Source organism: Gasterosteus aculeatus, chromosome Y, assembly GCF_964276395.1.
Source record: "Gasterosteus aculeatus chromosome Y, fGasAcu3.hap1.1, whole genome shotgun sequence".
NCBI lineage: Eukaryota > Metazoa > Chordata > Actinopteri > Perciformes > Gasterosteidae > Gasterosteus > Gasterosteus aculeatus.
Window position 1 is genome coordinate 19,603,502 of NC_135709.1, and position 20,483 is coordinate 19,623,984.

At 44.3% G+C, this 20,483-nt stretch overlaps 1 protein-coding gene across 19 annotated transcripts; it reads right to left on the minus strand.

The window, feature by feature from the left end:
- Positions 1–280: 280 nt before the first annotated feature.
- Positions 281–19,298, minus strand: LOC120812354 (C2 domain-containing protein 5-like). Of its 19 annotated transcripts, XM_078097723.1 has the most exons (29): positions 19,003–19,298; positions 18,460–18,568; positions 18,197–18,283; positions 17,905–18,076; positions 17,713–17,808; positions 17,215–17,370; positions 16,865–17,102; positions 14,989–15,149; positions 13,145–13,233; positions 11,514–11,622; positions 8,128–8,242; positions 7,913–8,011; positions 7,677–7,788; positions 7,509–7,588; positions 7,249–7,435; positions 6,974–7,138; positions 6,460–6,504; positions 5,798–5,938; positions 5,657–5,720; positions 5,469–5,530; positions 5,115–5,213; positions 4,882–4,971; positions 4,695–4,773; positions 4,356–4,448; positions 3,887–3,919; positions 3,478–3,609; positions 2,147–2,340; positions 1,907–2,053; positions 281–1,795 (listed from the first exon to the last, which is right to left on the minus strand). In XM_078097723.1, exons 2-29 carry the CDS (start codon positions 18,547–18,549, stop codon positions 1,706–1,708), a joined length of 3,225 nt encoding a protein of 1,074 aa, XP_077953849.1. In that variant the 5' UTR covers positions 18,550–18,568; positions 19,003–19,298; the 3' UTR covers positions 281–1,705. The 19 variants fall into 19 exon arrangements, with proteins under 19 accessions (XP_077953849.1, XP_077953858.1, XP_077953855.1 ...); XM_078097732.1 differs by lacking the exon at positions 6,460–6,504 and having other exon boundaries at positions 3,508–3,579; XM_078097729.1 differs by lacking the exon at positions 6,460–6,504 and having other exon boundaries at positions 3,508–3,609.
- Between the last annotated feature and the right edge of the window lie 1,185 nt (positions 19,299–20,483).

Here is a 20,483-nt window from a genome sequence, read left to right on the forward strand (position 1 = left end):
TTAATGAATGTACAGTAGTCGGATTTCCTCCTCCTTCGACCTCTTTGTTTATATTTTTTACGTCTCCACGCCTTCGCTGGTCCAGTTTTTACGTCAGATTGCAATGACTTGTGGGTAATTACCTCGGGCAGAGTCAGCATTTGATGCTGACGTTTTTAGATTTACGATCAAAACAAACACACAAACTGATCAAATCTAAATTTGGTTTTGAATAAAAATGGGCCCACATTACATTTCTACTTTATTTGTTAAAGAAATAAAAAAAAGGTTATATTCAAAGTTTTGGTTTGACTGCGTTTATTGTGCATGACTGAACAGGTGAAGATAAAAAGTGGGTCTGCATCTATGTATGTACATTCAAGTTTTAGACACAATATATGAAACGCGGCTGATCAGACTAACAGATTAGAGTACCACTTTTTTTTCTGACAGCGCATCATCTGGAATTCTTACACAGTTTAAATGAGCTATAGTTTTCATACATTTTGTCCTAGAAAAATACTAAAATCTGACTAGAGAACATTTACAGTTTATTTTCAGCTGGCACTTTTACACCATTATGCTGTTCTTTTTTCCAGCATTGGACAATAACATCAAAGATGTAGAGATTAGTAGCAGGACTGTTATACAGAGCATGAATCAACAGTAACACAACTTGACAAAAGGTGCAGAACAAAATGCTGAAGGTTTAATTGAACCCATTCTGGTGCTAGACCCAAAAGGACCACATATGACTCCCTACACCCATAAGTTTTCCCTCTAAATCCTTTATATAATATAAGCAATTTTTATAACAAAGCAATATAAAATTCTAATGGTTTGAATAAAATAAATCACTGGAATAAGGAGAATCAGGAAAATTCTCATCCTACAAAAATACATACATGTGCATGTAACCCTTGCTATTTTTTGTTTTCATTATTATTAATATAGCGGAGATCATTATTTGACATTTGATCCCTGTAGGATAATGACTGTGAGCAACACTTTGATTGTAATTGAGATAATTATCCATCAACAAAATGAAATGCAATTTAGACATTACGACAGGACACTAATTAAGAAATAGATATAACTATAAAGAATTGGTATCACAGTGTTCTCTGGGTTGTTTCAATTCAAATGGATTTTCTATTTTGAGGAACCCTAACCCTGCTCGCCATCGTCATTATGTGCCTACTTTAAAACAATCTGTTGGCATTCTATATCCCTTTTGTCATTTAATTACTCCTCCTGTGAGGTGTAGATGCAAAAAAATAGTCATAGCTGCCGCTCTTTTGTCCACAAACAAATGAATGACCAATATACAGTAGCTTTGGGTGACCCCATTATGGATGAGTGTCCAAAATACATATACAAAATTGAAATGCAGGGGTCCTTTGGCTACTGTTTGTAAATACCAAGAATACCCAATTCCCAAGGGAGCTACATCAGTATCTTCTGCACAAATGTTCTTTAAAATCAAAAGAAACATGCAAGTACCATATTAATACAGACTGCATATTTCTGAGTGTATGTGAGTATTTGTTCTTTATTACCTGGGTCTAAATCTGTGGTTACAGAGATTTAAGGCAGGCATAAGTGACTCATTTTTGGACGGCTAGACTCTGAAAGCGTGTTCGCTCAGATTGTGTGTCCTGCAGACAACGTGAGTCTCTGTGGTCCGCTGTCATGTAGCCTCGTCTGTGGCACTAGTGCAGGTCTGTCAGATACTCGCTGTTGAGGGAGTGGGCTCCTGGTCCGTTTCCCTGACACAAATGACGGCATCACCACTCACATTAATGAGACACTGAGCCTTGAGGAGGAAATAAAGAGGGAGAATAAACCACAACAACTGAAGTCTGAGGATGCAGACAATAGTACTATCATCATGTATAAAAGACGAAAATACTTTGTGTAGGATTACCTGGTTCTTGTTTGGATTTTCCATTAACATACACTCTTTCATACTATAAGACACCACTGCATTACCCCCCAAGGCAGCTACATGGGCTCGAACCATCGAAAACACCTCTGCTATGAACGTATGGAGGAAGCCACTGACACCCCCTTCCTGCAGACGAAAAACACATACCACATGTTGTACAGCTATGCCTACACTTTGGGGCAGATCAGGGGGCATGTGTAGCCTCTTTCGCAGTCGTACCTCTCGTAAAGATGTCGTCTCTCTGATGAAAAACATGTTGATGATCCCGAGGTATTTAATGATGCGTGTCCCGGGTAGGAACGAGAGCGGCGTCATCTTCACCACGGTGACGGAAATCCCCCCAAACGAGCGGTTGGACCGCAGCGAGCGCGAGCGGCCCTCTGGCAGCGGACTGGAGCGCTCCAAAGAGGAGACTGCAGGTTCAGAGAGAGCATGTCGAGGTCCGAAGGAGAAGTGGGAATAAAACAAGGGAAGTCGAAAGAGAATGGAGATAGCAAAAAAAAAACTCAAAAAAAAAACTCAAAAAAGCAGATATGAACTCTAAAAGCCGAAAGAAATGTGAATGTGGAATGTACGTGCAAAAAGGCTACCCTTTTAGCATGTCCACAGCAGGAGTGACACATGTGCACTTAAGTTTGTCAGTTGTCAGTGTGGAGCCAAAAAAAATCACTTGGAAAGCGTGCGCTGCCATGCATATCATGCAGTTGTAGCAAACGGACAATACAGTTAAACAGTGTCTGCAGACAGACCGACAGACCTGGGCACAGCTGTTTGTGTTTACAAGTGTGAATACAGGATTTGCAGTACAGTGAAGTACATGAGAGAACATTTATATCCGTTTAAATTAGTGAAAGAGGCTTGAGAATTGGAGACGGACAGAGACAGCTAAGTGCTGAGCTGGGCACATGTACACAAGCCAGAGTGTGAAAGAGGCTCCATTGTCCTACTGCAAATTCACCTGATGCGGCTCACATCCACCAAACCAGGAACCTTCAGAGCCACACATCAGATTGTAGTTTCCATACTGTGTACCAGACTAAAAATGACACCAGATGATCTTGCAGAAAAAACGATCGCCTGCCCCCCTCCACTCAAACCGGCTCTCCCCACCTCTATCTTATGATTGTATGTGAAAAATATGGCCACAGATTAGAAGTTTAGGCAGCTTAAGCACATTCAATAATGCAAATGCAGAGAAAATCAAAGGAATTAGTATGATAAACATCACATTTCTGAAACCCATCCAACATCTAAACATGCTGCAAAAAGAAAAGATTTCCTTCTAAATTGTCATTGTGGTTGCAGTGGCTGCAGGTCTTTACAAGCCAAGCTTCGGATTGTTGATCCCTCTAAGGGGCGGGGCTTCAACGTTCACACTCTAGCTAAAAAGCTGGTGGTTGATTTACGATGCTCCGCCCCCCAGCGGCATGAATGGGGGGTGTGTGAGTGTTTGCGAGCGCTTGTAAGCATTTGTGTGTGAGTGTATGTGTGTGTAGGTATGTCTCGGATTGCTTTTGAAAACTGTGTTCTGTATTCGTGGGTATTATCACCAGAGTGTGCTAGAGACCGTGTCCTCCTACTTGTCTTAACTGATCCACGTCTTATGGTGTGAGCTTTCAGCCTAAGCAGCTCTAGCCAGGTGCTGCATCTGTCTGCAAAGGAACCGTAATCAACGGAGGCAGCTGAAGAGAACACACACAAACACACACAAACACGCGCACGCACGCACACGCACACACGCACACACAGGCCCAAACCCAAACATACACAAACGCAACAACAAGAGAGAAAAAAATAAATAAAAACACGACACAAAAAAACGAACAGAAAAGAACAAAAGTGGATGAGGTTTGGGGGTGGTGCATGATAACTGTCCGAGACGAAGGGATGAAAAGTCAAAACAGGGCAGTGTAGTAGTGTTGGTAGCACGGAGGGATGGTTGAGGGAAAGGGAGCTCACCTATGGATGAGAAGTTGGAACACTCTGGCACACCTGTCACACACAGATATTACAGTCTACCTTTGCACATGGCAGGGAGGGGAAAAGGGTTCAGGATCACTCCCTTGTCCTCGCCACAGGGCTTACAACACATGTGTTACTTGGCTTTCACCTTTAAATCAGAACTCGTCACCTATAATCAGTGCTTACAATCAATGTGTTCAATTCATGTGACCAAAAAGTAAGCCATGCGGTTTTAGGAGCGCACACACACACGCGGTCATGTGTGTTCACACCAAAAAGAGAATACACCAGTCTAGGTCAGATCACTGTTTGTTTACCTGGTGAACGAACCATCACCAGCTGATTTTGGCAGAGTTTTGCAGCTGGGGTGACTAAAGAGACTGTGCATAGAGTTGTTAGTGGAGGGGCAATGCCTGCTAGGGAAGCAGCACTGGGAAGGTTAGGGCAATTCAGAAACAATTCTTACCTGAGGCTTTGGATGCTGGCTGGCAGTTGGCGGACGATGGGTCTGCACATAACTCCAAGGGAAACTGCAGTTGCTCTTCAGTCTCGTTGCCTCCTGATACACACAACAGAAGTGATGTTTCTTAAATGGGTTACACGTAACTCTTGAAAGGCATTTGATGTTTCTGCAACCAGGAAGGTTTATTGAATTTTGTTACGAGCGTATTTTAGCTGTGAAACTGGATTGGATGAAGTAGCTCCCCTCAGTGATACAGCTATAACATTGTCCAAAGATACAGTAGATGTCTTGTCTGCATATCTCCACTATACTAGGAAATTAATCTCCCTAAACCAGACGGACCTTTGGCGGGTGGCTTGTCTGCAGTCATCTCCTGATTTTGGTCTTTATCAAACGTCATGGCAACGGCTGTCACCGTGACCTAGGTGGGAGGGGGAGGTCCGGGAGATGTAAGAAATATTTCAATTTATATATTCAAAACTGTTTTTTTCGCAATTTCACAAACCAAAGATGTCCTGAAACCTCCCACCTGTATGAGTTCCTCCTCTGGCACTGCTACGGTGAAGTTGAGCTGACACAGACAGCAGGGGATCATAGAGCGCAACTTGAAGTAAAAACTCTGAAACAAACCAAATGAAATGACTTTTATCATGGCAACCACTGCACGTTTCATGGCAAACTGTTCATGACATGCCCATTACGGAGGACAAACACCGCAGTGCATACGGTGTGAACACCAACTGATCAATAATGGCTTCGCACCTTCAGCAGATTCTCACATAGGTCAGTGAAGATCTTGTTCAAGCCTTGGTTAGTAAGATTGGCGTTACTCAACCTAAAGACCCTCACAGATGTAAACATCTGTAAGACAGTAACATAAACAAATGGCATTCACCTTCAAAAAAGAGAAAAGAGCTTAACTTCCTAAATTACAGTTAATGTGTACTCTGCTTTCCTGGTAATTTAATCGCAAATTGTAGCTCATTGTAACAGTAGAGGCCTATACTCATGGAAAAATACCAAATGTGCACAATAGCAAAATCTACATGCATGAAATATTGTGTATGGAAACAATTTGCTGTAAGGGAGACTATATAATGTTGTATATATAGTAACCTGAACTCCTGAAGTCCAGTTGTAAATCCCAGGCATGATCTCTGTGTTGCAGCTGTAGAAACCTGAAGATATGCAAGTGGAAATACAACAAATAATGAAGAATAATTACATTTGTCAAAGCCTAACTTCACACACGCAGTGCAAAATGACGCACTGCAATTACTTTGAAGTTTGTAGATGGCGCAAACCTGTGGGCGTAGGGGCATCAGTGAGGAGGGAGTGGATGTCCTCCACAGCATCAGTGTCATCAATCTACGCAAACGTAACCAAATGGAGTCACTTCACGTAAAGAGCTGCGCATGAATGTATTTTTTTTTGAAGAAACACACCTCGAGGACGAAGGCGTCCTTCTTGCCGTGCGAGAGGTCCAACTCTGACACTTCGTCTGAGCTTTCCGAGTGGGAGCGGAAAAGTCTGGATCGCTGCCTCGAGTCGGGAACCGGAGAACCGAGCACTTCCTCCGTGAGCTCCTGCGAGCAGAGGGACAAGAAAAACCAGAGCGGACGGGACGTCAAAGTCAACACCAGAAGACCACAGCAGCACATCTGTCCAGATTGTACATGGAGAAGAAGTATATGCTAATAACACACCACATGCTTGGAATCACTCAAGTACTCAAATGAGATTCACCATCACACACACACACACACACGGATAATGTTGCATATGGATCTTGAAGAATAAAGAGTGTTGTAAACACACACACACACACACACACACACACAACGTAAATATCATACACGGATGTGAGTGTGAATGGCCAAGTAGATGGTCATAATAAAAGTACATTAACACAGAAAAAATGAGTCGACAGTGGTTTACCCTCAAAGGGTGACACTGGAATGGGTTACACATCTATCTGCTCCCAAATGTCCCCAGTTTAGAACGGCCATACAGTTGTAGTAACAGTGGGGTAGTATTGGGATTAATACAGTGAAATATTTGTCATGCTTTGCTGTGTCTCACAGCTAAAAGGTGGCAGGCTCAGTACCATGTTTATGTCGCAGAATACCTCAGAGTCCAGCGCAAATAATTTCTTTAATGACCAGAGAGAGACAAGAGGGGTAAGTTTTTCAGGATTCACAAAGAACACACTACTTAGAATGTATGATCTCGGACATGATTTAAACACTTGAAACAACTAAACCCAAAATAAGGGAAACAGTTCTGCATGAAATGTATTGGTTTGTGTGAAGGAATGACAACACTATCAACTTGATTTAACACAGTATGTGATAGTCACAACTCTCACGTATTTAATGGCCAGCTATATATATGCAAATGTATTATCGCTGAAACATGAAATGGATGTAAGTTTTAGGTAAATTAATAATATTCCAAGATTTATCAGGGAAATAAGTTTCCAACACATCTTAAAACACCGTTTTAAATGTATTGGTTAGAATAGGTTCCCAAAGTTTTACAAATGTCCAGTATGCGCCGTGGGTCAGCATGACACTCAGCCTGGTCGTCCTTGGATTAATTACTGTCCGTGCATGTCTCACCGGTGGGTTTATTTGATACAGCTCTTTGTTCTTGGCTATGGTGTCATTGATCCTTTTCTGGATGGTGAGGATGTGGTGCTCAGCGCTCAGGTCACCAGGAGTCTTCCCTGCAATCTGGATACCCCCTGGTGGCGGCAGGGCTGCCAGGTACACGCCTGTAGCAGACTGAACACACACACACACACACACACACACACACACACACGTTTTTTTAAAGAAAATGCAGCAAATAATTGTCCTGCTGATTAAGTTATTAACCTCAAATGTCAACTTACAGCCAGACCCAGAAGCATGTTCTCTCCGACGCTGATCTGTATGTGCAACCCGAACAAAGCGTTCATGCTCCGCAGCTTCAGCTTGTTCATCAGCTGAGTGTGCAGCTCGTACTCCATGAATGGCAGCAGGTTGGAGATGGCTGTCGCGTTCACTTCTCCCTGAGCCTTCTTCTTTAGACGGCACAGTCTAAGGACACATATTAAATCACTTTGGTGTACGGCTCGTCCCTCAGCAGGCGTCCACCGGTGGGGTGATTTACCTGGCCTGGATAAGGCAGCCCTTCCCCGTAACAGCCGCTTCTGCTGGTAGGTTGATGGTTGTGAAGAGCACATCGGGAACCTTGAATAAAACATAACAATTGTTATAATCAATTCCTATTTTCTTTCACCACCACACAACATTCATGCACTGGACCCCCAATTGAGACCTTTTGTCGCCTGCAGAGGTAACAGTAGGTGAGCTGGGCAGGAAAGGGCATGTTGAGCTCATCATACGGAATGTGGCAGAAGCCACAGCTCGGGGGAGACGGCTCCTCAAACCTGGAGGACAGTAAACACCATCTGGTATCAGCCACCACAGGGCAATTCAAGCCGTGCTGACATGAACCGGTAACATAGACCGGTAACAAGAATTTACAATCAGTTAGCTTTGAATCCTAACAACCTGTGGTCGGTAATTCCGATGTCTAGGCAGCCTTCACGCATGTACCGAGGGTTGAGGATGGCTGCTGTGCCGGATGCTGACAGGATACACACCTCCTCACTGTGTTGAAGGCATAACAGGAGATTAAGCTAAATGTGTTTAAGACAAATACAAAACTGGTTCATAACGTTAACATCGATATTAGGTAGAAATAAATGTCCATGCGTGCAACATACCAGATGCTAGTGCTCTCGCTGTACCCAACAACAGCATGGCAACCAAGAGCTTTGCCGTGAGATTTGATCTCCTGGCGGATCTCCTCCCACCAGGCATCGCGAGTCTCTGGCTCATCTGCAAAACACGAAACTCTGAATCAGACGGCAATAAAATATTATTGGCTGATTATCACTGAACACTTGAGCTCCGGCTAAACCGAACTCTTGTCAACGTAGGTATATCGAAAAAGAAAATTACAAAACATTTTCACAGAAATCTGAAAAGTCTATCTATATTGAGCAGAAAAGAATAGACATCAAACAGTTTACTTTGTATTTTATGAACATACACGATTCAAATGGTGTATTAAAGCAAGGCAAAACCAATTATCAGTTTGTGAAACAAAGTGACAATGAGATTAATGAAATCACAGTTTGAGAATTTCCACCAGAATTCCTTAAATTAACATTATATAAACACACATTTCCTCTCTCGTCTTAATGTCTCCCTTCAGTCAGCCACACTCACAGAAAGGACACAGGTGAGAGATGCATTCACCAGCTGTTATGTATATTTTATATTTTGGCTGAGGTGGTCAGACTATAGAATAAGAATACATCTTTCTGGTTGGATGGTTGGTTGGTTGGTTAAAGAGTAATAACATTAAACTTGTTTGCAGTGTTTTCTACCGTGGTGACAAAGGTTTAAGTTCAAAGATATTGAGCCTATATCATAATTAGGCTTCACCATGGATGTGTTTCAATAGTCTCATGAGGCTTTGCTCCAATACCACTTCTGTTTCAATAACATTATTCATGAGAGCCTAATCGTTGCCGATTTGGAGATTAATCTCATTCATTTCTTGATCTCAGAACAAACAAATCCTGAAGGAAACTACATCAGAGTATTGAGAAGCACCCAATGACTCCCGGAGGGGGCCACATGCTGACGGAGCCCCCCCTAAAACGACAAAGAAATCCAGCTTCTGGGGGAGAAGGGGGAGATGAACGAATGAGGGCAAAAGAACGGGCGATAAACTGAAGAGATGAAGGATAATGATTGATAATGCCAAGCAACAGGACCACGAGGTCGGTTCCTTTAGACCGGAGCCAGCATGTCACACAGGCAAAGGTTTACCGACGTGCACGCTCATGACCGTGTGCACGTTCATGGGCAGAGAAGGGCCATATTCATCCACCAGAGTCCGTCAGATCTAGTTTGTTTTGAAGTACATTTCTCCAAGCTCATTTGTTTCCTTCCATGCAAGATCTATCTTAAAATTTCCCTCAAGTGGCACAAATCAAATCATCCATCCATCCATCCATCCATCCCCCTCTCTCTCTCAGTATGAATATGGCCCAGTGACTTACGGATGCACATGCCAGGTCAGAGGCTCTTTGTCAGAGTAAACCTCCCAAACCTTCTCTGGTCTAGACAGGTTTGACAACAATGCAGAATCAGGAAGCGTTAAAACAGCGGCGGGACAACATTAGGGAAGCTCCTCTGTCACTGGGATGAATTGGGTAGGTAGGGTGTGTGGGGGGGGGGGGTAGGGGGGGGGGGCGCAGGCCAGGCTGGAGGGGGTGGGGACAGCACATGCTCAACAGCTCAGCACACACACTCACACAGATTAAAGGGAAGAGGATGGCAGCTCACTGAATTCATCAATTTTCAGCTATTCTGCAGTATCCAGGTGATGTGTGCTGGGCTGCTTTGGCTACTTTGGCTGCATGTCAGTGGTGGGTGGGTGAAAGCTTAAGTGAGCACAGGTTGAACTTCAGTGAGCTGCCATAGCTCCAGTCGGTGAGAGCAGTAAAAGGGGGGAAATACCTGCAGTGACACTATTCCAGTCTAGCAGTTTGTATGAGCGTGTGCCACCCAAGGCTAGGCCAGAACACACCGTTAGTACAGAAAAGAGAGAAAAAGAAAAAACATGGACAGTCCAACAAACAAGCACAGCACAACAGCAGCACTCCACCGTCACTTGGCAAAGACAGACTGACAGCACTTCACAATCACCAGACAAACACAGACTTTAGTCAGGCCTACAAACACAATCTCGCAAGACGACTGACGGGGAAAAGAGGAGAATAGAGATGAGCCAACCTTTTAAAAAGAGTTAAGGAGAAGATGGACTATATCTATATACTATACTATGTGTACAATACAAAACGGAGCATACGGTAGTAGTATAACGTGTGTATACTTTCTAATTTAAAAAGGTGACCTGGAGTTTTCTTATATACAAACATTTTGTTTATATCAAATTGTCTCTCTAAAAGCACTGGTTTATCACACATATCAATAACTGTGACTCCTGTTGGGGGAGAATTTCTTTATCTGCATTTCCACCACAACTCTCATCTAAAACATATCGCCAAAAAACTGCTGTTGATCAGAAAACTCCACAAGACACCTGTAATGTTGCTCTGTGGTATGCAATACCTCATAGCTGAGGTATTGCATCAGGGTAAAAAGGCTCATTTCAGAATGGTTTCCTAGTCATAACTGCAATTTGGATGAGGGAAAGTTATGTGAAAATTGCTTAGACCGGACTATTGCGTGTTTAATCATTGCATGGCTGTCTTCAACTGTGATGCAGATCAATACAATCGTTTTGGGTAGCCAATTGAGGTTCCCCTGTTTAAGTCTGAAAAGGACCCTGCTCATCCTAACCAAACATTCACCAGCTCTCCCTTCTAGCTTGAATCTGACCGGCCAAAGACCTTTACAACGGGCAAAGGGCGAGATTACTGAGGCTGTAACGTGGACAGATAGACAGGCACCTGCCTATTAAGCAAATGCCCTATTGTCATCATAATAAATTAGATTTCTTTTTTTATCTGCTAAACACACAAACATAAAAGGATTTCAATAGGGAAATAAGGTGCAACAACACAGCGCCACCTGTAGCCAACAATGCCAGACAACAGAAGCAGCAGGCAGCAGATTGGGGCCATGCAGTTATGGCACCTAACATCTAAGGGGCAGCAAAATGGTGGCCAGAGCCTACACACTCACACACACACACACAAACAATCCGCAGAGGCCATGTATTACACAAAGGCAGTTTGTCAAACTGCATGTGAACTTTTGACTCATCTGATGATTACCTATGCTAACCACTACCTTTAAACTGCAGCATATGCGTGAGAAGAAGCAGCTTTCACCTGCATCAAAAATTAATCACATAACTGATGATTCCGAAGTAAAGTCTCCAAACTATCAAACCGATTTGGAAAGTTCATGGGATAACAGTTGAACACCGGAGGATAAGGGGCAGCATTAAATAACAGCCAGTTGCAACAAGACGGGACTCTGACACGGTACCGGAGGAGATCAAACATATTGAATCACAGGACAGTGGACGAGCTACAGAACGACATTGTGCGTATGCTGCACTCACCGGGGTTGTGTATACGGTCCAATAGTTTGACCGAGCGAGCACTGACCACCCCGCCGACATGAACCAGAAAACCAGGTGGGAAAGACGTCAAGGTGAAGAAGGGGAACTCCTGCAAATGGGAAAATGGGCTGGGTCATTCACAATAAAAGGAAAACGCACTCTGGAACTTACTTGTGTGTATTTGAGCCCGTGTAATTTGTGCTCTGTGACAGTAACATTTTATTAGATTTGATATTTTTCAAAACGATTGATTTAAGACACTTGTTATTATGTACGGTTATTATTGAAAGTGCTAACATGCAGCAAGGATTAGGCGTGATGGTGTCCCTCCCCCATGCAATACTTTACCCCGAAGGAGACCCCACTCACTCCATTTCAGCCTACACTTTAGAGCATTTCAAATAGATCTGGAAGTGATTATGCAAATGTCTTTTGCATCACATTTAGTGATCAATTCAATCCTTACAACATCTATTAAATGCATTGAGTAGGTTTGGAGATGAAAGTGAAAAACACTCACACCCACAGACGGTCATCAGGACTCTATACATGCTTTTCTGTCCTCCGACGTGATAGCTCATCCTTAAATAACGTGAATGCAAATCCATGCAGTCACTCACAAAAAGGAGATAACTACTCATCCCCGAGTGAAGTGAGGACCATTTCCAACCATGCGGGTGTATGTGATGAAGGGCTTTCATGGTTAATAAACATGTGAGATGACCAATAGGCTTCTTTCTTGACCAGTACTCCAGGCAGGAAGATGGCTACTAATTTGACTGACATCTCCTCCCACTCTGAGCGAGGAGGCACGAATGATGTGATGAGGTGAGCGTGTTCATTTCCCTTGCGGACGCAGGGGGAACCAAATCAGACTCAGGAGAGGAAGTCAGAAAGGAGGAAGGTGCTCGACTACAAAGATGGCACACACACACAAACCGTCCTTCAAACTCGAAGGGAACACAACTCCTGGCCTGCAGCCCTCTGCCCAATTTCTGTGAATCTTTTTAGAGTGCAAAGAGTGCCAAGCAAAACACACAAGAGAGGGGTGGGGTGGCAGGGGGGGAGGGGGGGCGGGGCCGGGGTTAGTCACCCAAGGACCCACGGCCACTTTGCTCAGCCCAACCTGCTCCTCATAGAGGTACACACAACAAGAGGAGGGACGGGTTAGGAGATGATTCTGACTTGGTGGTGGCCATCGGGTGGTGAGGGTGTTAGAGAAAAGGTGGAGGTAAGAAAGGAAGTGTCACACTGATGATGGGACATACCCTGGCGTTTAACAATAACCCAGAGGAGGTCGCTCCCTGAATGTGGCACAAATGGTCAAGAGGACAGAGAAAGGAACCATTACTTGCTCTCACAGAGACCCACTCACCCATTAATGAAACACGGAGGTGAAAAAGTTAGTGATATTTAACAGTGCAGTTGTGTGAAAAAAATTAGTGAGCGACACAGAGCGTGCACTTAATAATGTGTCCTACATCCAGACATTTGAGGCTGATGCACAACGCAAACTGGCTGCCCATGTGTTAACTGCAGTGAAACTGCATGTCAGTTTCAAATGTCTGCATATAGAACAAGTCGGTATACACACGTGAGCGGTGAATATGCGAGTGTTTGAGTCATTGTACCCTCTGCTCGAGAGCCGTCTGCGTCTGCTGCCTGAGCAGGGTCTTCAGAGGCCCCGCCTCCTTCCCGACGCTGCCCCCACTCCCCATTCCTGATCACAAAGGAGGGTTCGGCTTCAGATTTGTCACATTCAACACACAGGTCGACGGGCTGAAGAGCCAGTCAATCTGTCTATCAAAAACATGATTGTTACATCGCAGTATTAATGTTATTATCACAAACTAAGTGTAGCCAGCAGATGGAATTGCACACAAAAAACGTACATTGAGAGCAGTGAATAAACCTGCTTCTTCCTCATGCTAAGCAAACCCTTCTCACAACGCTTTCTCTCATTCAGGCATAAATAATAGCCCTAGTAGTTTGGGTACTCTTGATTAGCACATCTAACCATATGTTGGGATAGGAGAATCCTGAATGGGCCATCAGTCACGGGTGTAATTTCACAATGAGCTCTGGAGTTTTTTTTGTTGTTTCACTTAACGTCAGGTCAAGTCAATCTGAACAGTCGCCGACACTAAAATGCTGTAAAGTTCTGCTACTTGATGACACGCAACAGTCCTACTATACCGGAGGCTGCCAGCAGCAGGTCCTCCGTGAAGGACACGCTCTTTCTCAGCAAGACCCTGTCTGAGTGGACAGTGGAGGGAGGGGGCAGGGTGGTGGCTCTGGGATCAGAGGTGTTACCACAGCCCACTAAGCCAGAACCAAGAAGGGACAGTGTGTCTGTGGAGAGGGTGGGGGAACTGGGGCAGAGGAAGATCCCCAGCCTGCGTCTCACTGGCTCCACTATCCAGCAGAAAAACACAACACATGAAGGGTTCACAGAGAAACAAAGATATACGGAGAATGGACAGGCAGAGCAATGAGGAGAGGGAGAAGGATGAGGCAGGCAGAAAGGGGATAGAGATAGAATAGCCTGATAAATCAGATTGAATTGCAATTTGGTTTATTTCATTTACTGAGCACAATACTGTGTTCATATTAGCCATTGGGATGTCGATGGGTGTTAACCCCTCACTCATCTAATTGTCTCTTTTGGACAAAGTGACATATCAACCAACCGTTTGGTCGGCATGAAGACTGTGGTTGAGGCCGCTGATACAAGTACACTGTGTACAATGTGAATTTAAGTTAGGAGTCATTGCTTCTTTAAGGCCCGCCACCATTGCTCATGGTTCTGTATAGAAACTATTCAAGACGGGAATTCATGCAAAGATCTGACAGGTTTAATGTTTCTCCAAATTGCATCTGGAACTAATATTCATTAAGGATGTGGTATGCAAAGGATCAGATTAGGTAAGTTGACATTAATCATGACATCAGTCATGGAACAAAATGTTGGGGGAAAAATAGAAACGGAAAGGTTATGAAAAAATTGACAGGCGAGGTGGAAATATGAGTGAAAGGAAAAAGGAGTGGGGACAAGGACAAGTGAGGACGGCCCGGGGACTGCTGGTCCCCGCCCAATGAGTCATGTGAGCGGCTCTGGTAGAACGGTACTATGCAGCGTTTATAGCTGCTATCAACAATAACAGTTGGTATGAAATAAGCGACCTTAGATAAATATCTGCCCTTCATGGGACACAGTGCTTCTATTAAAGACCACAACAACGGGGGGAGGGGGGAGTGGGAGGGGGCGGATTTAGGAAGGGTCACAGCAAAAAAAACATATTTACAACACGGTTTACAATAAAATAACCTTCAACTCAACCAACGAAAATGTTAAAAAATGAATTAATAATTAATAAACAGCAATTCAAAAACCACCACCAGAGTAGCACCACAATGAGGTGAGGGTGGGGAATGGGTCAGAAGGGGCAGTGAGGGGGCACCCATGTATTCTTACCCGTCTTGGGCGTCAAACTGAGGTCTGTGTCTGATGATGAGGACTGGCGGCTGCAAGGCTTGGAGGGAGAGAAGGGCGGAAGAGAGGAGGAGGTGGTGGGAAGGGCTCTGAAAGGGGTTGGCGGGCCGGAGGTCGAGGTCATGTCCTCACCAAAAACCGGCCTGCCAGGAGAACATGACACACAGACACAAACACACACACACCCAAAATCAGTCACCACCCTCTGAGTGAGTGTGTGTGTGTGTGTGTGTGTGTGTAAGTGGGTCAATTAAAATTGAAAGGTTTTCATGTGTGATTTGTTGGCATTGGGTGAGGTGCGTTTGAGGTGCTACTGATGGTTTAAAAAAAAACATTAAAGCAAGCATGGAAACCCAAACGGAGATGAACACAAATTAAAAGCACATAGAAAACACACACAAACCAAACACAATAAGCTAAAGAAAGCAACGCGGCAAAACACAAGAAGGTCACATTCAACAGAGGAGGAGGAGCTGAAGCATGTGTCCCAGTAGAGCGAAGGTATGGTCAAGACATCACAAGCCCTCTCAAGAGGATATGGACTGGGAATCTGACTGCCCACCCTTCTAAAAAAAGGAACAGATGGAGCGATGATGAGTCTACTGTCAAAGCTGACAAAAGGTATACGGATCTGCCTCGCGTCTTTGTCTTGATGCCTCAGTCTCCCTCATTTAAACCTCACCATGTACCTCTCTTTGTCTTTCTAACGTCTTCTCTTTCCTTTGTATCTATTTCCTCGCCTGATTCTGCGTACCAGTGAAGATGAGTGTGGGAACAGAGACAGAGAAGTTCTGGGACAGTCTCTGGGAGCTGCAGGCCGAATGCACTGGGCTGTTGTGGGTGGAGCGGCATCCGTGGGCAAGGGGAGACCTGGGCCAATCAGCGCGCAGCGGGAGGAAGATTTGGACACAAGTAGTGAGAGACGTCCCAATCCGAATGAAGCCAGAAAGCCAAAGGGGGAGAAAGAGACTCACACAATAACCAACACCACAACATTGCAATAGAGTGCAAAAGGAGACAAAGTGGGAAAATAAGTTTTTTTTTTCCCTCCCCATCTAAGCCCCTGTAAATTAAAAGCTACGCCAATCAGCAGCTCTGAGTTTCAGCTGAAAGCTTCGCACCTGAAGCTAAAGATCTCAGTACCACACCAACATGCACACTGGGGATGCAAACACAACAGACAACAGTTCCCAAACAAACGCGCAGATAAACTAACTTTTAGTTTGAAGTCAAATGGAACAATGTTAAGTAACGTTAAGTAATTGGATCCAATGCAATAATAACCTACAAACATATATACATACCTGATATGCAAAAACTCATGCACAGATACGCTGTATATATGCAAAAAAAGAGGCACACATGCAGTCAACCGTAAATGTTTATAGTAATTGGATGAAGTCACAAGCTCCAACGCGACGTCAAAGCTAAAGGCTGAGCAGAACACGTGTGCTAGATCCTCACTAAAAGACACTAGAAAGCCATGCAAGAGCTGTCTAAAAGAACAGACAAGGAGGGGGGCGGGGTTTAGGATGGCGGTGTGTGTGTACTATACATGTGTGTGTCTCAGGATATGTTGTGTGCTGTTAGTCTCATGAGGCAATACATATGACCCAATGGAAACAAAGTACAATACGGAATCAAAGATTCTGAGACACACACACAGGAGATACTGAGAGACTAGACAAGACCAACATTCAGTACATTGCGCGCGCACACACACACACACACACACATACACAATCTCCCTTTCATGCACACAGCAATAACGTTTTCCCATTCTCACAAACTATTTTTGCAGTGAAACTAGCACAAGAAAAGAGTCAGTTCCATGCTGGTGTTGTGGGTTCATACTCACTCCTTTCCGTCCTTGGAAGGGGAATTGCAGGCATTGGAAGCAGGGGCTGTGCTCGGGTGCATGTGTGTGTTGGTGTTGGGGGCACTCCCAGAGCTGAGTTTGTCCAGCGTGCAGGCCGTGCCTATGGCCCTGACCACCAGACCCGATTCTCCCTCCAGATCAAAACACTGCAAGTAGCCCACCACTGCGTTCCCGCCCATCTCCAGTACCTTTAGCCCGATTTTTCTCTGCAGCTCCCCTGAATAGAGGGTGACACAAAGCCACACTGTTAAAGGGGGGTTCATAAGAAAGGACAAAACTATTCTGCCTCAACACCAACATTAAAAGACGATCACCATACATTGCCTTACCTGACATAAGAGAGATGAGCCTCTGCCGGGCCTCATTGGAGGCCCGAGGAGTTCTTATGCGGTCGATCCACTGGTACTCTGGATCTTCATTCACAACAAGTTCCTCCACAAACCCGTGCACCAATACTGCTCTGTAGCACCGTGGAATGGATGCGGCTGCATGTAAAAAATGCACACAGAGTGTAAGGATTTTAGATTAAATGGAAAAGCACTTCATTCTTCAGCTTGCACTTTGAGCACATATTCTTCAGTGGCAATTCCTTGTTTGCAATTGACACCTTCCCACTTGCACCGTGTCATTTTGTTGATCTCATAAATGACACTTTTTGTCAATAACTCCAAACCTCTAATATTGTCCGTGGTGCATCGCTTCATATGGATCTGCACTACATACTGTCAATCTACATTTCATTCACATAAATATTGTCATATGCTGAATCTGTAAACAAACTGTATGTAAACAAACAATCATGAACCAGGAAGTTAAGTTAGACATACTGCAGAAGAACTTGACCCCGCACGACGACTGTCTGAAGCGGTTCAAATCGTTGAAAAGCTCCACTTTGACAAGGACATTGATCTCCCCTCGGATCCCTAATAACAAATAGTACGGAGCAATGCATCACAAAAAGGGTCAAATACATAAGGAGAAGGTGCATGCATCATGGCCGTATTAGTTTAGTCTTGTACCATGGATCGTGTCATAGATGGGAAACCAGCCGGAGATGACAGAGGCCGCCTCACTGCACAGCAGCGGGTCAATGTCAATATAAACCTTCCCTATGGCGTCGTTAGCGCTGTATGTGTCATGGTCCAAAACTGTGACCTGCAATGGCTCGTCCTGCAAGTCCTCATCATCCACCTACCCAGGGTGGGGGGGGGGGGGGGGCAGAGTAAGAAAGGTTACTTGCATCATGTAATGCTTTAATATAATACTGCCAGTGCCTGCCAGGTCTAAAGAAAAAACTCACTGGCCTTTTACCTCAAATTTGAACCATTCTGAATTCCATTGTGGGTTGAGGGACTTGTGACACACGTCTGTTTTGAAAGTCGTGTTTCCAAACTTGACCTGGGAAATAAAAAAAGGCAAACAAGACACATCTTTGAAATGCCACTGGAAATATTCGGTGTGATGTTTATGTAACAACCACACTGAGGCTAAATGTGGAATACATGTTTTTACAGACGTGAAAAGTTTGAGTTCTATTAAAAGAAACAAGTATGTTACACCTCAAAGACACTCACCTCCACAAACGCATCCGTGAGGTCACTGGCTCGGTCCATCACCGGCAAGTGGCGACCAGCCACTATTTTGGCCTTCAGTTTCCCAGGCATGACTTACTCTGAAGTCGATCTGTAAACGCCGCGGTCACTAACACCGGCTGTGACGGAGGAGAGAGCCGCTCATCCAACGTCACATGCTGTTGACAGTGCGGAGAGCGGGTCGCCTGCACGGGCAGCTAACGCGCTAGCTTCGGTCCACTAACGCTAGAATTTAAACCGTTTCGCTGGGCTCTAAATAGTCCTCCACTTGGTTCACAGGCGTCTGGTGAACTACCGCGGGCGGCCGATTCGTTACCGCTAGCTAGCCTGTGTTAGCAAAGCGAGGCTAGCGACTGAAGCCACGCTAACGTTAAGTTATAACGTCGAACTGCATTGCAGTCAATCCCCTCGGCGCTACCTGATCGGCCATGTTTTTACAACCGCGCCGCGAAGCAGACACCTTACGCAACTAAAAACACCGGACTGCTGACGGTCGATTCCCGAGCACGCCGGTATTATCCTTACCGGTGCTGTAGTATCAACAAACGAGGGGCCGCTTTCTCGGACATTACTGTTGACAGCGCACCGCTCGTGTGACCCCCGCGGATCTCCCGAAAACGTCACGCGCTAACGTTAGTTCCCGAAAGCCCCAAAGGAAGGAACGTCTGGTTCGATTTAGAAACGCTGGTAATATGGATAACTAGATGACGGCTATTGGACTGACGTTGCCACCGGCCGATGAGTTCATAGCCGTGCCGGTGGTTAGTGCGTGAGGCTAACTGCTAGCTTGATGAGGCTACACTTGGTGATGAATGAGTTTTCACGGGTCAGTGGATGCTGGCTTCACGTCGCCTCGTAAATCTGAACTTTACTTTTCAGAGCGCCACACTTGTGTAACTGAGGTACAAAAAAATAATAATAACAATAATAAAATAAAATAAAATTAGAAATATATAAAATATGTATACCTATAATATGCATATCGTTATGTTTCCCCATTCTTAACGTAGCTTACTAAAACATTAATATATAGTATTTAAATTATTTAAAGTTAGCAGTGTGGGTCAATAACAACCTGTTCATCTTGGTGAAGTAACGTTACTTTTGATATAAATATTATGTAATGTGTTGCGATATTGATTGGCCATATTATTCTTAAGCATTTTTCAATGCGCCAATGAAATGACGCGAGGCATTTTCTTTACTGTTTCAATGCAAATGCAAAGTTGTATTCCACATGAAAGACTTCAAACGCTGAGACGTGTGTATGGTGGATTTGTCTGGATTAAAACACAAAGTCAACAGCTTGTCACCTCAGTCCACAGGGGGAAGTGAGACGATAGGTTGGTATTTTTGGTCTGTGTGTATCTAAGAAGGAAGACGTCTGTGTCATCCTTGAAACTATGTAGAGGGAGTCATCACTCGAGATTACGTCATGGATGGCAATCTATAGAATCTCTTCTTATCTTATCTGGGCCAATTTTAAAGGTCACCAATTTCCCTTACCAAGCTGTTCAGATTCATGATTTTTGATTACAACACAAAAAGTTTGGGCAGATGGACAGGAGGATGACCAGGGAGTTGTTTATCCCCAAAAATATATAGTATACTGACTATGTGTTGCATGCTGTCTTGTGTGGTGGAGGACTAAACTGAATCTGCCTCTATTTAAAACACACAACATGCTTTTGTTCTGATAGGCTCACAAAACATATCACCACTCCCACAGGAATGAAGCATGCATGCCAAAGGAGTTCGACGCAATCAAGGTCAACACTTTCCGGTGTTGACTTTCCGGTCAAAACTTTAGAAGGTGGCGACTGCTATATTCCACGAAATGAAACAACCAATATGTTCTTTCTGCATCACAAACACTTTTTTTAATCACGTCACAAAGCACACACATGCAATGACCCCAACTGATTTAGATCAATGTCACGTTATTCTGTATCAATGCAAACCCAATGGGAGAAAAAAGGGAAAAGGGTGTAAAAAGTGTCCATCTT

What these genes read in the sequence shown, in the direction of transcription:
- LOC120812354 (XM_078097723.1), bottom strand. Translation starts at nt 18,549, where the DNA reads ATGCCTGGGAAACTGAAGGCCAAAATAGTGGCTGGTCGCCACTTGCCG. An exon ending in CAGAGGAGGAACTCATACAG is followed by an intron (nt 4,774 to 4,881) that starts GTGGGAGGTTTC and finishes CCTCCCACCTAG; the next exon opens with GTCACGGTGACAGCCGTTGC. An exon ending in ACGGTCTCTAGCACACTCTG is followed by an intron (nt 2,341 to 3,477) that starts GTGATAATACCC and finishes CTGAACCTGCAG; the next exon opens with TCTCCTCTTTGGAGCGCTCC.